Genomic DNA, 18,585 nt, shown 5'->3' with positions numbered 1-18,585 from the left:
GAGGGAAGCAGGTTCCCTGCTGAGCAGAGAGCCCGATGCGGGACTTGATCCCAGAACCCTGAGATCATGACCTGAGCCGAAGGCAATGGCTTAACCCACTGAGCCACCCAGGCACCCTCATTTTAACTTTTGAGATTTAGTACTTCTTAGGTAGCCAGGAACTAAAATAGACTAGGAAGAGGAGGGTGTTTTCTGGACTCTTCCTATACTTCTTTTAAAGACAAGGTTATCTTATGTTTCATTCTATAGCAAAAACGAAGATCCAGTAATATGTCTCAAAGGGAAGACACAAGGAAACTCCTCACTGACTCAGGATGTGTGTGTGTGTGTGCATGTGTGTGTGTGTGTAAATTACTTCTGGAAACATGAGGAGTGTTCATATAGAAGTCTAATATCCAACATATTTCAAATCATGCCTACAAATTCTATTCAAATCATTACTTGCATGCATACCTCTGAAGTACACCGTGGCTGTGGAAGAGGGAAAATTTCTGAATATAAAGAAAGCTACTAATAATTCTGAGTGGGCGAGCTCTGAATGTGTAGTTGGGGTTAGTTAGACAAATGGCCAAGACTGGTTTGTGGCTTTTTATTTTTTAAAGATTTTATTTATTTATTTTTGTGAGAGAGAGAGAAGAGTGTACAAGCAGGGGGAGGGGCAGAAGGAGAAGCAGCCTCCGCACTGAGCAGGGAGCCCCCTGTGGGGCTCCACCCCAGGACCCAGGACCCTGGGATCATGACCTGAGCCAAAGGCAGACACTTAACCAACTGAGCCAGCCAGGCGCCCCCGGTTTATGGTTAATAGAGAAGAGTTTAAGAGTTTACTTCCAAGTGAACTAGTTGGCTTTATTTTGGCCACAGCCTGGCTTAACTTCCTCTGGCATTCACAGATGAAGATCTTAGCTCAGGAAAAATGTACTTTATTTATTAAAAAATAAAATATAAGGCAAATAAAATTTAAAAACCACATTACATCTGGATAGCAAATAAAGCATTGCTAACTTTACTTAGCATAGACGACTCAGGTACATCTTAGATACCTACTTAGGCCTATCTTTGCTCCTTCTTTTTCTCCTCTTACATTCTTAACATTTCTTTACTGGTTGAATGAACTGTAATGGAAATCGTGATGGAAAAAATCCAGACTGATCAGATTGTAATCCTGTATTTATCATGTTATCTTCCAGTTAAGTTGCAATATGTGTGCTTTGTATGTGTGATAACATACATGTTTTTGCACATTGTTTTCTTCCTTTTTCTGTCCATTAGAGTTTATAATTTTTTTTTAAAGATTTTATTTATTTATTTGACAGAGAGAAATCACAAGTAGATGGAGAGGCAGGCAGAGAGAGAGAGAGAGGGAAGCAGGCTCCCTGCTGAGCAGAGAGCCCGATGCGGGACTCGATCCCAGGACCCTGAGATCATGACCCGAGCCGAAGGCAGCGGCTTAACCCACTGAGCCACCCAGGTGCCCCCAGAGTTTATAATTTTTAATGAGTGTATTGAACATCTCTATAATTATATGAACTTTCAAAGAACTTTATTTTACAGGGAGCCAGTAGACTGATGGGAAGGCAGAACTCTTTTTTACTATGTAAATATCTTTTATTGTAGACAGTTCCAAAAAAACTTTTTTTCTATTAAATAACTAGGTGTTTTTCTTTTCCTGGAGAATATCAGCTTGGATCATTAGACACAAGGATTTTCACATTTTCTATTTAAAATATTCATGATATGTAAGATGTGAATGGTCACAGTTTCTCCACATATACAAAAATAACATTTTTACTCTAATTATTCAGTACGAAAGGACTCCGTTGCAAGACACAGGAAATGTACATTTAGATATAAACTGTTTACCACGATTTCAACATTAAAGGTATAGCGGAAACTGTATATTTTAAACTCTTACCCATTTATATTCTCCTTGCACATTGAGCTCACTCATTTCTTTGGCCTTCGTGTTGGGTGTGACAGTGTATTAGCCAAGCTGTCTCAGGCGCTCAGGCATTTTATCAGTTCCACAAGACAGATGCTAAACAGCATAGTCTAAATTGAAATCTCTGATGACTCTCTGGAGACGGGTTGATAGAGGAATCACACTCAAGCACTTAAATATGTGGCCTTTTCCCATATTTAACTACAAGGAGAGAACAGCTTTTGAGTAAACGTTTTTAGCCTTCAACTGTCAAGATTTCTTTTTTATCATTTGATTATTGCATCTCGTTTTGTTAGGAAAGGCGATCAATCTCCTTTTTTCCCCCCACGTGGAGAATTTAAAGGACCACCGATGCCTATTACTTTAAACAAAACAATTTAGAGAAGCTGTGTAGTCCAATATTGCTTTCAGAACTATTTTAGGCTACAGAGGCAACATTTTGAAATAAAATCTTAGTGCCAGGTGTGTTCCAGTTGAGTTGTAAATTTAAAATGACATAACCATAATATTCTCAGCAATCTTCGGGACTTCCTTATTTCATACAGTTGTTGCAGAAGCATTTTTATATCAAGTTATTGGATCGTAGCCTGAAGGAAGTCTTGAATCTCTGAAACTGAGGTCGTTATAAAGGTGATAGAGCTGAGAAAAACAAGCCTTGGAATGTAAACAGGGATGTATTTCCATAGCCCCTGTACGTTCCAACAGGGAGTTGTGCTTTTTGAGATTCCACTTAGCTCTACAATTGGGTGGATTCTCTGATAATATTGTTTGTCCTCAGTATTTGTTGAATTAATAAATACAGATGTTAGGTTATAAAAGTATAGAAAGGATCTCAGAGGTCAGCCAGTGTCATTTTTTATGTTGACCCACAAGAAAGCTGAGGCTCTAAATTGTGTGATCACTTGCCCATGATGTATGGGAACTAACTCATCGACGCCAGGCTCATGCTTACTTCTGTACTGCTGTATCTTCACAAGCTACCTTAGATCCTATTGAGAATAAGGCAGGGCATAATTTATTGTCAAGAAGAGTCAAGTCTAGTACTAAAGTCTTCTAGATTTTTTGGATCGAAATATTTGTCATTTCATTCTGTATTACTACCTTCATTAACACTGTATCCTCATTCTGTAGTGAAAAACTACACTACACTATACGTTTCTTGGTTTGTTTTTTTGTTTTGTTTTGTTTTGTTTTTTTGTGGGTGGAGATGTAATCATCATACGACAGTGCTAATTTAATTCTAACATATTATAACATCCATAATTCTAATTTTAGTTTTTATTTATTCTAATCATATTTATACTAGTCTCTATAAGCACTTTAGACTAATCTAAGTTATTTCATTTTAAGTGTCACACAAGCCTTAGATTTTAAGCAAAATTTTCTCATTTATCCAAGTAAATTTCAGAAGAGAAAATGTGGGCTTTAATGTAGAGGTTTTACATAAAAAGAAAATATGTATTGGTCTCATCAGTAGCGAACTTGTGGTCATAAGACTGACAACATTGATAGTTACTTAGACATAAGAAATGTACAGAAAATATAGGCACTTGGTTCTGACTTAATCATTAATAGATACAAAAGTTGTAGATACACAAATCTGTGATACAGCAACCATAATTATCTGATAATTATTTCTAATTGAAATTGTACAGAATTCAAGTTTATAGGAAATTAAAATATATTTCTGCCTGGCTCCACTGAAAAGTATAGGTCTTTTGCAAAGCTAAATAACATTTTCTAATGAAAGAAATAATGTCTTAAAACTAAAATGTTTTATCATCTGAGTGCACAGAATTCTATATTTCTGTGGCATTTCTGTAGCATATCACCTGCTTATTTCTATAGAAGAGTCTAGGGAATATTCTCATCTCTTTTCCTAAATGATATGTATCTTAAGGATAATATATTTGACTTACCTCTTTGTCACCAATAATACCAAGCCTAGTGACTTGGAAATATTATATATTCAATGTATTTTTCAATGAGTGAATGACATAGGCAGGATCTATTTTAGAGACAATTTCTTAACTCTATTTCTAAAAAATATTTTAGTGTATGTGACCATAGGTCCTTGAATTCAGGTTTATGAGTTTTTAACACTGAAGAACCTATACCTCTCATGTTTCTCTGGCTATTTTAGATAAGTGTATTAGTCATAAATATATATTTTATTCTAAAATCTATTCCAGTTCCATAAGTGATTTGTTTATGAATTCCAGTATTATAGCCCATTAATGTTTTTTTTTTCTTTCTCCATTTCCAATCACAATTAACTTTGCCCAACTTTAACAATTCTACCATACTAGCAACTCAGATTATAACAGTTCATGGGGCAGGATGGCTCCCAAAGACTGCATCTGGTTTCACATTCCTCATTCATCCCTCAGTGCACTACAATCTGCTTTCCATCCCATCATGCCAGCATAGCGTTTTAATTTTCAGAGAACTATAAATCCTCTTCTTAATTTGCCCACTTGTATTATTAAAAAACATGTTCCTCCCATTCGTTGATTTCTATACCATCTCTTCCCCATTTTCTTGCTACCATTCTGACTCTTCTTCTTAGTCTCCCACAGAATCCATTTATTATTAAGTCTTCAGGAAATGTTTCAAGTTCTCAGCCTTTTTCTCACCGTATTCTTACTTTCCCTTTGGAAAGATTACCAATTTCCATTGATTTAACCCACCACTTGACTACAGGCAAACTTTATCAACAGCCCAGATCTCCCTGATTATCGCCATACAGATTGTTCTGGTGGTCTACTGTTCGTTTGTCTTTTAGGCATTCAATGCCTAGTGGGAAGAGAACTCCAAGGTTGAGATATAGCCTGTCAGAAAAGTCTCCTGAGAATTAGAGGTTTGTGGTCATGAAGGTGATTCGTGGTTATTCAGGAGAAAAAGGAGGGAAAGGAATGGAATGATGGAGAATAAGAGGTTGGTGGAACAGGAAAGTCATGGAGCCCGAAGAGAGCAGGCCATATTTGAGAATGGCCAGTATATGGGCATAATTGATGAAGGAGCCTGTGGAGAAGTAACCAGAGGCATCACTGTCAGCTTCCAAATGCCTGCACGGCCAGAATGCATGTCAGTGGGAAATCATCTGTGGATTTTAAGTAGATGAAGGATATGATTTAGTCAATATTCATTGTGCTCAGCAGTCACAATATCCTGACGGAGGAATGATATAAAGAAATTCAAAGCCAGAGACAAAAAGAGCAAGTAAAGAAAAAAAAAAAAAAAAACAAAGAAACTTTCTTACCAAAAAAAAAATATATATATATATATATATATATACACACACACATGATATTTTAAAAATGCTAAACAAGTAAAAATGGAAAACAAAGAAGGTGAGGAGATATTTACAATAAATGCAACCAATGGTTGATATCTGTTGATAGAAAAAATTCATACAAATTGATATTAATATAGAAAAGACATGAACATACTTTCACAAATGTACGCATATAGCATTTATACTAAAGTAAGAAAATATTTGTCCTCATTTGTTAACATAGTAATCCAAATTGAACAATAGGAAGATGTCATGGACTGAATGTTTATGTTCTGCAAACTTCCTATGTTGGAGCACTAACCCCAAGGGTGATGTGTTTGGAGGTGGGGCCTTTGGGATTAGGTTTATGAGATGGCCTCTAAGAGTGTGGCCTCTGTGACATGATTAATGTCCTGAGAGAGGAGGAAGAGAGACCAGACCTCTCTGGAGCACTCTCTGGAACATGAGGACACAGTGAGAGCCAACAGTCTGCAAGCTAGGAAGAGAGTTCTCAGCAGATCATGCTGCCATCCTCCTTGTGGATGTCCAGCCTTTAGAAATGTGAGAAAATACATATCTGTCATTTAAATCAAACAATCTGTGGCATTTTGGTATAGCAGTCCAGGCAGACTAAGACAGAAAATCTGTTCTCCTCTTTAATCAGCAAATAATTTTATTAAGATTCGTAAAATATAAATTTTGATTAATTTTGTTATCTCATATGAGGGACTCTGTCTGAAGGGTATTATTTAAAATGGGGGAAATGTGATATGCCAGAGATGTTTATAATAATGTGATTATGAAATGCAAAAAAAATCAGAAATAATATAAATGTCAAATATAATTGCAAATGGTGGAATATTGCTTAGCCACAAAAAGTGAACTTCTATTATCAAAACGTATTATACTACGTGAAAAAGTACATTAAATAGAACAGATTTAAAAATGAAAATTATGATATTTTTACATATGTTCTAAAAGGAAATAGCACAAAATTAATAATAGGTGGTAGAATTCAAAGTAATTTAATATGATTTCCCTCCATCTCATAGTTTATTTTTTATGTAACTTAAACAAATTGGTTATTTGCATCTTTATTATCAGAAGCCTGTTTCATCTCTGCCTCTGGATGTCTTCAATCAGTCATGTGCCCTAAATAATTCCCCTCTAGGTTTTTGCCCAAACCCAGCCTGCTAGCATAGTGACTAAGGACATGTCCTGCAGAGCAGAAGTGCTAGGGGTCTCTTTCCTATTACTTAATGACTCTGTGATTTCCGACAGTTTATTGAGGCTATTAAAACTTTGATTTTCTTGTCCATAAGGATCATTTCATGTGGGTTTTGTCGAAAACTGAAACCAATAATGCCTGTAAAACAATGAATAGTTCATTAGGGGATATTGTTGTTGTTCTTGATGGCATCCTAATTTAAAGCCTTTGCGACCTTGTGCTTGGACTACGCAGTAAAATTCAGACTGATTTTATCTTGACTCCAGGCCATCCCTTTAGATCCCAACGGAATAAGCTTCCTAAAATAGGTTATCCACTTCCCTTGGATGTTTTCCCTGACACTATTACCTGTAGGGCCTGATTGTTAAGGACTCCACAGTATGTCTATGTATGTTGAACCTTTGTTGAAATATATATATTTTACCATATAAGGCATTGTTAGCTATTACTAACAAAAACATCACTATCATAATATTTTTTTAATATTATTAAAGTTTCTTACACAAACGTTACCTAATACAAGCTAACTTTTGTTAACATGAGGTGCCCCATCTACTAATACAATCAGATTTACCAATTTGTAGTACTTTTGCAAGCATTTTCGTGTTCATCTGCTAACTGTAGATAATGCAAAATATCTGATGTTTAGAGCAATTACGATTGGCAAGTGGGGCAGACACTGAATTACAGTCCTACTTACTCAGAAGGGTAGGCTGATGGCAATAAATTTGCCAGTCCTGGGGCTAATATTCAAGTGCCTCAGTAGCTGGGAGATAGGACAACTCTTGCCCACCAACTGCTTAACCACAGCACTTTCAGTGAATCCACATTCCAGGTTAAAGCTGATGAAAACAAGAGGAGCACCTGGAGGGCTGATTGGTTAAGCATCTGACCTTGGCTCAGGTCCTGATTCCAGGGTCCTGGGATCAAACTCCGAGAGCTCCCTGCTCTCGTCTCCCTCCCCCTCTGCCACCCCCCTGCTTGTGCTCTCTCGAAGTGCTCTTTCTCCCAAATAAATGATAAATACATTTTTTTTAAAGCTGATGAAGATAAGAAATTAATATCTTTGCTTCTTATTGTTTCAATGTTAGTAAGCTGGCTAAACAGACAAGTAGAATAACACAGTATAGATTTCCCACTTGAAGTAAAGATTTTTTTTTTTTTAAGCAGCTTCAGTTTATGCTAAAAAATAAAACTATGGAAAAGAAAACTTTCAACTATAAGAAGAATTTTAGAGAACCTTAAAATTCTTTCCTACTGATTATTATTAGTTTTTGTGACCATATGTAGAGCCTGTGGTCTATGTCCTAAATCCATTCCAGCATTCACTAAGTGTAAGCATATAAAGTACTCTGTCATTTACAGTCACTTCAAAGTTCATTCAATATCTTGGTTCCCAAGTGCATTAGATTTTATTAAAAGCATTCTGCTGCAACACCCATTCTTCCTAATTGGTTTATGGACAGCCCCCACTATTCAGACAAACCGTAATTGCATTTTCCCACAAATCTAGTTTGATTTATGGTTCCTTATTTGTTCTATATTATTTATAATGAGTTGGGGTAAAATTCTTAAGACATTAAGTAAAATGTACAGTAGTCCTTTGATAAATATGGGATGTACATAAGGATTCTTAACAGTATTTTGCTAATTTTTAACTTTATTTAGTCGGGCTACGTCCATCTGTGTGATTTCCAGTAGTAATATCTTTATTACCTTTCCAGAGATTGTTATTTACTTGATTTTTCATGTACATACTTCTAGAATCACTTGGAATGTTAGAATGGATTGTGTGTAGAATATTAAAAATATTTTAGCCTTCTATTTGGTTTAAGTAGGTATATATGTATTTAGAACAGAAAAAATATTATCCAGGAAGAGTGGCAGAGCAGCTGCATATGGTTAGGTAATGCCCGTGTTGCACTGCAGGCTTGACTAGTCAAATTTCAGATTCAGATTTGAGATGCCGAGAGTTAGTTTGTAATGTGTCTATAGGAGAATCCAAAAAATAGTGTTTTTAAGTGAGTAAATGGCAGAAATATAAGAACAAAGGTTAACAAACACTGAAGAAAGAATTTCCACACTGTTGGGTGATTACATAGCAAACCAAGTGAAGACTTTCCATGGAATTGTAGGCATGGAATCATTTCTGTAGCGAGTCCCTGAAAATTTATGGGAAGAAAGTGGAAGTATACATTATCTATAAACAGTTTATAAAGAGCCCCTTAAGTTTCTTAGAGAGAAATATGTTCATTCTTTGAAAAGTTTGGATGATTAGAATTTTGAATTCAGAATCAGAAAGAATGGAATATATTTAGAATAGGAGACAAAAGGAAAAAGAGAAATTGATTTTAAGATAAATACAAAGTAAGGGAGAAAGATGGATACTCTCTAGCAAAATTTTGGTCAATTAAACAAATGGGAGACTTGCTGTCAAAGCATAAATAATAACGTGGCATCTAGAAGAATAGAAAGGATGGTTAGCAGATGATAAGCAGATAGAAGATCTAATGATGGTTGTAGCTGAATGTTTTGAATGAGGAATTGAGCCTTTCATCCTTACTGGACCAGTAAAGAGGTCCTCAGCACCCTCAGTGGGGATAGCTTGGACTCTTACCCTAGCCAGCTGTGCTAAGCTCTTCTCCCTTTCTGCTGGGATGCCGTCAGAGAATGCCTCCTTGAGGGACAGGAATGTTATTACTGCCCAGCAGTAATGAGGCCGCCCCCTTCCGTGGTGTCCCTGTGGAAAGCAGTCACGGGGTGCTCCTTCTCCAACCTGTCCGGGAGGTGTCACTGGAGGCCTAGTGGTATTGAAACCCCCACTTTCACCCATTATCCATGAGAAACTCCCTCTGCGGAGTCAACAGAGGCCAGGTGGGCCTCCAGGATTTCAACCCCAGCCTGACTGTAATGTGCTCGTAACCTTTCCCCACATCTCTGCCAGACACATTGGAATAAACCAGCTAAAACAGAAGGTAGAAGGTCTGAGTCTCACAATCACCAATGTCCAGGTTTCAACAGAAAATCAGTCATCACACAAGAATCAGGAAGATCAAAAAGCAAATGAAAAAAGACGATCAGTAGATGTCAGCCTTACCCTCTAGACCCTGGCAAGCACCAATCTGATCTCTGTTTCTGTGAGTTCAGTTCTTTTAGATTTCTCCTCTAAGTGAGATCACACAGTATTTGTCCTTTGTCTCACTCACTTATTCACTTAGCATAATGCCTTCAAGCTTCATCCATCTTGTCACAAAAGGCAAGATTTCATTCTTTTTTTATGACTATTTCATTATATAGTTTATGTATGTATGTATATATATTATCTATATGTATATTTATACATATATATTTTCTTTATTTAATATTTATTTTTTTAAAAAGCACCAAAAATTAAATATCTACTTACTAGCAATCAGTACTGCACAGTAATACAGTATACACACACGTATACACATATGCACTATTCTCTGTAACTTTCTGTAAGTATGTATGATGCTGGTTTAATTTAGCCAACTTTTCTTTTCTTTCTTTCTTGTATACCACTTTTTGTGTGGTATACATTTTTGGATTATGTATAGCACCATTTTGTTAAAATGGTGACGCAATGGTAGATTATAATTTTGGGGGGGTATATAACTTGTTGGCAAAATAGAAAGTTGTCAATTCTTTATCAATTTCCAAAAATGTGTTTCAAGATTTACCACTCCATAAGTTGCTAAAGTCCTGGAGGGCCATCTCTGTAGTTTCTGTCATACTGATGTAGACGGGAATGCGTGTATAACATCCAGCTCAGAGCTCCTCACAAAGTAGTTATCGTACACATATGGTTACTTAACAATCGAATGAATTTGTCTGAAAATGGTGGGTAATAATTCTAATACCAGAACAAGTTTCAAATATTTTGTAAGTAAGAGCCAGTCTTGCTTCCCCACTACCCAGTATCACATCAATTATTTATATAATTACATAATATGTAATATTATATAATTGATTATGCAATAATTATATGGTTACATATGCTGGGAATAATGTTTTATGTAGTGAAGGAAATTCTAAACTCAGGGCCACGTGGGTGGCTCAGTCGGTTAAGTGTCCAGCTTCTGATTTCGACTCAGGTCATATTCCAGATTGTGTCTATCTAGAATAGAGATAGAGCCATGCATGGGACTCGGGGCTCAGCAGGGAGTCTGCTTGAGAGTCTCGCTCTCCCTCTCTCCCTTTGCCCCTCCCCACAACCTTGCATGTGTGTGAGTACATGTGGTTTCTCTCTCTCTCTAAGAAAAATTTAAAAATTAAAAAATAAACTCTAATAATTTGTTACCTCACTATTCACCGCTAGTTCAACATTTAATCATCTCAATATTTTAATATCCCACTCAGTATTAGCCTTTCTATGTGTGCTGATAAAATGTATTTATCATAATTTGTTATACTAGATGTATTTGACCTATTTTGTTATTGAAATTCAAATTTTTTACATGGATATTAAAAATTAATATGATATCAAGTAACTTAAAATACTAAGATATTACATAACTCAATTGCTATTTTGTCCATATTAAGAATTAACAAGATAATCTGTTTTTATTAAACTAGTTAATATCTAGTATTTACTTTTTTTTTTCAGAGAAAGGTAACCAGTGGTCTATAATTTTCAAAATAGTTCACTATCACTTTCAATTTTGTAACTTAATGAATTAATAAACAATGCAGATTTTAAAAATTCTTGAAATGAATAACTCAATATAAAATGTTTCTTCTTTGGGGTGCTTGGGTGACTCAGTTAAGGGTCTACCTTCAGCTCAGGTCATGACCCCGGGGTCCTGGGATTGAGCCCCGTGTCAGGCATCCTGCTTGGTGGGGATCTGCTTGAGATTTTCTCTCCCTCTCTCTCTACCCCTCCTGCTCTGCTAATGCTCACTCTCCCTCTCTCTCTCAAATGAATAAATAAAATCTTAAAAAAACAGAAATGTTTATTCTTTGATAAAAATCTCAGTTGGCGGTGGCAGAATCTCATGTAATCTAATGGTACTTTCTCATAAATTCACAATATTGAAGATGTGCTATACTTGCACATTTTCTTTTTAAATTATCTTATTTGTTATGGCTTAATTTTATGTAACATTTTTATATTTTGTTAACATTCACAACAGAACATATTTTACATTTTATGTATATGGAAAGACTTAAAGGACATATTCTATTTTTTAATATTTGTTTTAGAGAGAGCAAGCAGGGGGAGGGTGCAGAGGGAGAGGGAGGACCCCTAGCAGATTGGGTGCTGAGCAGAGCCTGACGTGGGGTTTGATCCCATAACCCTGAGATCACAACCTGAGCCGAAATCAAGAATCAGATGCTTAAACGACTGTGCCGCCCGGGTCGGTGTATTTTAAATACATGTAGGATGTATTTTAAATCTATTCCTTCAGTATTCCACAAAGTATATCAGACCTGAGATTAAAATTAGCAATTATTAAAAATGTTAAAAGTTTTAACATTCAGAACTTAAAGTCCTCTATTAAATATTTTACTTAAACAAAAGTTTAGACTTTTTTTCCTTATCATGTGATATTTTTAAAGTGACTTTTTCTAAGAATGCTATCTAAAGTAGCTTGAAATAAAGTAAACCCGTAATGGTTATAAAATCATCATCTTCTTTGAATGTTGTATTAGTGAAGTTGCTGTTGTGCATCATTAAACAATTTGGTTTTTATCTTCCAGAATACTTCATATAAACTAAAACTTAAGAAAAGTCTTTTTACTGTGCATTTTGGTTATTTTTCAAGACCTGATTTCTATTTTTTTTTTTTTTTTCTTTGAAGGTGAGAGGCCCTCCAGCTGCAGGAGCATTTAAAGAAAGACCAACCAAGCCCACAGCGTTTCGAAAATTTTATGAGCGAGGAGACTTCCCAATTGCCCTTGAGCATGATTCGAAAGGAAACAAAATAGCGTGGAAGGTAAGTCAGGGCACAGCCTGGAGAACCAGCTGGGCCGCTGGAGTGACATGTCCCAATGCCAAATAGACTTGGCCAAGTAGATAAACCGGAGTGATTTCTCGGCGAATGGAAGGTGGTGGGCAAGCTCTTAGAGAAAGCCCCCCTGTGTCGGCTGTCCACCTTGACTAACAATTAAATTACAGCCTGCACAAAAGAAAATGACAGAGTTGCTTTGCCTCCGAGAATCGTCTGCTGCCCAATTCATCTCTATTTTTATGAGAACCTGGCAGTGGTGCCTGTTTCAGGCAGTCCATCAAATGATGGAGCTGGTGGCTGAATACGGACAGCAACAGCCGTTTATCTCCCCCAGATTTCACCTTCCTGCAGGACACTTCCAAATGGAAGCTCTAATTACCTAAATGGATGGGTCAAGATTGTCCCCTCCCTGGCAATGCGGAGTGGAATACAAAAGCAGGTCGGCTCTCGCGCTTGCCCTCTCTCTCTCTGTCTGCGGCACGTGTCAGCGGCGGTGGCTGTCACACGTGCCCGGTTAGAGGCTGACCTCCACGCTGAAACCATTACGGCACCGACATTTTTCTGACAAAAGGTTAATTGGCTTCAAAATAAATGTATTGCCTAATGACTCCATTCTAATGCGGCTGTGTTTCTTTCTAAAAGGCTCACTGATGGTATTTGTAACAACTTGCCAGTCTCTTAACCGGAGAAGGCTTTTACATTTAATTTGAAAAAACCAATGCTGATCTGTAACCGGCTTCTGCTATTTAATTATTTTTTGCTATCAAGGACCTTGCTTTGGGTGATTTTTATCAGCTAAAAGGGCTTCTCTGCCTAAAGCCAGAGCGGCACATGTGTGTATCACCACAGGGTGAGGAACGGGAGAGGTGCTTGCCAAATACCATCTCACTGATGCAACTGACCCATTTAACGAAAAAGTCCTACAGTCGTGTCTGAAGGTGAAGGTAGGGGTTCTTTGTACTTTGTGTAAATTTACAGCACTAAACAAAATAAAATGGCCAAAGTAAAGAATTCATCAATGTAAACACTTAAGTTCATCAAAATTGACTTTTTCCTTCCTTTATGGAACCACTAAGAGAATTGTTTGCATTATTTCCAGTATGTCTTTAAATGTTTTCACAGAATTATCAAACATTTCTAAACCTTGAGTAGCCATAATGTATTCAGTTATCGAACGTAGAATTACTACAGACTATTTGGTAATAGAAATGTGAAGGTGTTCCTTTTATTACTTTTTGTCATGATGTTTTTAGGAGGATGAAGGACTGACTGCACTATCTTGCTTTTAATCATTTCTATTAGAATGTGTATTTGTTACCTGACAGTGTGCATATGACGAGGAAAGAATTACAGCAAGAATGAGTCGTTCAGATATTTTAGTCTTGATATACGTATATATTCCCAAAATTTTACTGTGATTTTTGTGTTTTTTTTACGTTTGATTAGGTACATGGATTTTGTGTTTATTTGTCTGTCTACTGGCTCCACAGGGCAACACAGTGGTAGTTCTTTAAAATCCCAGTCCTTTGGAGTAAAAGGATATGCTATAATTCTTTTTAAAAAAAGCTAGTAGATTTTGGTGTTTTAAGCAATAATAGTCCATGAAAATTATATCAATAAAAACTTTATAGATTTATTTTGACCTGCTCCAATAGTCTTATGAGTAACTTTTAGAATTGTTGAGAGACTAGGAAAAAAATTCATCTTGAAAAGAATGAAAACATAGGATGAATCATTCATTTTGCTTTATCTTTGATAATCCAACAATCAGAAGGGATAAAAGTACTTTTCCTTTTTATAGCTGTATTAATTCTTTGCAGTTACTATTGACGATAGTACCGATTCAGCAAGCTAAAAAGTCCGAATAAAAAGGAAGGACTTTATTTGCTGTTGGTGGTACAAGAATCGCATACGTGTAAAGAAGCATCTTACCCTACCACCTGTAGGCTTCTGCCAACCTCATTTCATTTGTACTACTCTAATATTGAAATGAAGATGTTAGAATTATTAAGGATAGGCCTGTAAACAGTCTCTCAATATATTCGTATTTATTCCTTGGTGCATGGGCTGTGGGAACAATCTAGTACTTTGTAGCCACAGAGGACATCTTTAGGATGCCATACCTAAGGAAGGGGCCTTGAATGTTGAAGGAAGCAGGGCTGTACCCCCCCCCCCCCGACACACACACCCCATGAAACAAAAACAAAACAATCCATGACTTTGCATGGTACTTCCTTCCTGTGTGCGGACAGAGCACAGGTCCTGTCACAGCTCACACCCCGAGCCCTCCCGCTGACAGCTCCCGAGTAACTCTTTTTCCCAGGAAAATACTGGTCCCTTCTCCATACTGCTTGTGACACCACTGGGACTTCAAGGGGTTCATGAGTGACTGAAATGGCATGCACAATTAAGTAGTAAGAAGAGGTATGTCTTTTATCAGAATTTCCCGTGACTCTGAAACCCTTAGGAGCCACCGTCCTGAAGCATGATGGAGGCTGTCCCAGCCCCTGAGGCTCAGCTCCCCCATGAAGTTGCTGATCCTTGCTGCCCACGACCCCACATTCCCTGTCTACCTGTTCTAGATTAGCGACCCCATCATTGTTGTATTAGAAGTCACATATTTCTTGAAATAACAAAGGTGCTCTATGGTAACAATTTATTAATGACCAGAGAAAGTCGAAAATAGAAGAATTAGATGTAGGTAAATGTCTTTGCACATTTAGATTTTTCAACCCTCATCCTGAACTGCCACCCTAGTTTAGTGCCCATGAAAATGGTTATTTGTCTCCCAGGCCAGGAAAACAAGGCAGACCAAATGCCATAATCTGTGCGGTTTGGTCTATTCCGTATGGGATCGCTGAAAATCCGAGTACTAATGCAACTTTCTGCAATGGTGAAAATGTTCTACATCTGCACTGTCTAATAATTACAACTGGCCATATGTGGCCATTAAGCCCTTGAAATGTCCCTAGTGAGACTGAGAAACTAAATTTTTAATTTTAATTAATTTTAATTTAAATAGCCACATGGTTACCATATCAGGTAGGGCTGCTCTCCACTAAGATAGCAGCAGTCCTAAATGAATGCCTGAACCTGCAGGCCAGATGAGGGCTAGAGCTCTGTGTGCAGATTACGAGGAACTGAGAAAACAGGACTGGTGTGTGCATTTTTTGGTCGCGGCTGTCTATGCTTATCAAATATTCCTTGGTAAACATAAAAAAGGTTTTGCAAAAATTTTGTAGTGAAATTTTTTGTAGTGAAATTTCAGTCTGCATCCTGAACTGCCACCCTAGTTTAGTGCCCATGAAAATGGTTATTTGTAAGTGCAATTTTTTGTAGTGAAATTTTTTCCATATACTGATCAGTGGCAAGTTAATTATCTGTTAAAAATGAATAGATCTGATCTGGAATGTGAAATCTACCAGGCAAGCTTTGGTACACTTTTTAAAAATTTTTAAATATACATTTTCTACATACAGCTAAAGAATGATTAATTATTAATGGCTAAAGACATTAAAAACACAATAATGACTTAAGCGAAAATTTTAAAATCTGTCTCTTTTTTCTGCATTCTCCTTGACTCTGCTAACATTCAAGGAAACGTGACTTTATTCTATGGCTGTTATCTTCAATATCCAGAGCATAAGCAATAGAAGTGAATGTTAGCTGCTTTTGCTAAACATTCTGGATAAGTTACAAAGCAGATAATCAGCATGAACAAAGGACATTCTAAATTGAGTTTGAGTTCCCACATCTTAAATTCCACATGGGAGTAGAAGAGTTTGCTGTAAATTGTCCTCTCAAGTCCGTCTCCCGCCTCCTCTATCCCCGCTCCCACACCCTCAGGTTTCCTCAGGAGTTACCCTCCTCCTCCTGTCCCTGCCGTTTGTGCCCTCTTCCCCCCCTTCCCTGTTCCCCCTCCTCCTCTTCCCCCTTCTTCTTCTTTCTCCCCTTTCCCTCCCTTTCCCTTCTTCCTTTTTTGTTTGTTACTTCCTGAAATATACATTTTTGCCTCTAGTATTCCCATGGTCAGTTTTGGAGAAGGAACAGGAGCCCATTCTAATCCCCTGTTTGGGGGCAGGAATCTGAAGTCCTTAGTAACCTAAATGAGGAGAAATGATCATTGTTATTTACACGCTTCATGAGGAACCGAAATATAAATCATAGGTAACACATGAAATTCACTGCCTTACAAAACTCTGATCCCAAACCATGATTTTAAAATAGTAGGGCAATGCAAGTTACTTTAAAACAGCCACTTTTATATAGACCTTGGCAGAAGGAGTTGGAGAAAAATGTTGGAGTTTGTTTTTTAAATTAACTATATGGTATTATAAACCACTTACTTATTTTGGTGAGCTACAGCTGCACTAAGGTGTCTCTAAGTTTCTTCACTTTCTAGGCATTTTGATATTGTAGATACTGATAGAAATCACCTTTCTCCACCTGTCCATGATTCCATGCTTTATGACAGAATGTGGCATATACTGAATCTCGTTTTCACTAAATTTCTGGTGAACATGCCTAAAGGTGTCCCAGGTATTAGATAGATTTGGATAAGAAATAAATAGCCTATAACTGTTGCCAAATCAGGATATAATAGAAACCCTCAATAAAAACGCAACTCAGAGAACGGACATCCAGACTGTCTTCAACAGGGAGAAGCTCAGAATGGGCTTTGTCAGCAACATGTAGTCCCTCAGCTGGCAAGGTTGTCACAGGCATTGTTCAAAGTGGCATCGCCGTGCGGGGCATTTCTGCATTCTTGTTTTCTCATCCCTTATTGAATATATATGTAAATGATTCTAGTGACCTGTTATTCTGGTAAAATTGACAAAGTGAGAACTGATGCACATCGGCAGGTACAGGTGACAGCGGACTTCAGTAGCCTCTACTCCCCACCCACGATGTGATCTTCCTCACAAAAGCATCCTTCCCCTGAGGTTAATGTATTCATTCTTGTAGTTATGTTGGTCAAAACTTGGATCACACAACTTTTTTTTTTAATTAAAAAAGGACTTCATAAATTAACATTAATTAGGTAACTAAAAACACATTTTTCTAATTTTTAAATAACAAATTATATATTTATATAAAAAAAGGGTAAAATAGAGAAAGTTAGCATATAATAAAAAAAGTGAAAGAAAATGAAAAGCAAATATGGGCCTCTAGTGGAGCCAATATTAGGATTAATAAAAATGACTTATTCTGAAGTCTTCTGAGGGAAGAACCTCTGTATCCCGCGTTCATTTGCTCATTCATCTCAGCACCTGGAACAGTGTCTGGCACAGAGTGAGCGCCCAGTGACATTCACGGAATGAATGGAAAGCGTTCTGGAGTGGATTGGCTATCTCCAGGTTTTACTTCTCTCGACACTGTTTCATGACATGTCTTTCACTCTGTAGGCTTCACTGTCTTCATCAGTAAGTGAGAACCATGTGCTGGATGCTTGGTGTGGCCACTTTTCAATTATGGGAGCTCGAAGAAATTTCCTTTCCCAATTATAGAAATAACTATAATTTGTGATGTCCATGAACTATTTCAGGGAATAAGTATTGCCTAGAAACTCCAGTAAATTTGAATGCACGGTCCAGAGTTATATGCACTGGTTTCAGTGGGCTGGACTTTTTCATGAAAATGCTCCTTTGATTTTATGTAAATGCGTTACCTAAGTTCAAAAAATAAGTGAACTTATTTTTTAAAGTTTCATAAATTTCAAAATGGCAAGTTTTCTCCTTTCTAAATGACCACATATATGTCCAATTTGAACATCCAAGTAAAGAAAGCGCTATGCATAAATGAATACTCAAATTCATTTTTAAAATTTCTGACAACAGTGGCCAGACTGCATCCTCAATTCTAGGTTGACCCCCTCTTTGCTAATACTTGGGCATGACTCTCTAGAATTTCTTCTTGGTATGTTCTTTTTCTCAGTTCTTTTCAGTCCTTAACAGCATTCATGGTATTCATGAACTATAAAAAGCTCTGTCAATGTGACTGTTTTCATTGACATAACTAATAATCTCCTAGTAGGAAAAACAGTTATTGAATATAATTATTATTAAAATCATGCACTAATTTTCTTACAATTAAAATCAGCCCCAAACCATGGTAGCTCATTATCTGTAAATAGTATTGCATTTTAAAGTAAGTCACTCTGCGATATGGT

At 36.9% G+C, this 18,585-nt stretch overlaps 1 protein-coding gene across 1 annotated transcript in view; it reads left to right on the top strand.

Moving 5' to 3' along the window:
• PACRG (parkin coregulated) overlaps positions 1 to 18,585 on the top strand; it is a 507,220-nt gene that overhangs the window by 66,170 nt on the left and 422,465 nt on the right. The window contains exon 2 of the mRNA XM_044242604.1: positions 12,267 to 12,401. Coding sequence (XP_044098539.1) covers positions 12,267 to 12,401 — 135 coding nt within the window. The remainder of the gene's footprint in view (positions 1 to 12,266; positions 12,402 to 18,585) is intronic.

The sequence above is a fragment of the Neovison vison genome, chromosome 1 (assembly GCF_020171115.1).
Source record: "Neovison vison isolate M4711 chromosome 1, ASM_NN_V1, whole genome shotgun sequence".
NCBI lineage: Eukaryota > Metazoa > Chordata > Mammalia > Carnivora > Mustelidae > Neogale > Neogale vison.
This window is presented reverse-complemented; position numbering and strand designations above follow the sequence as displayed.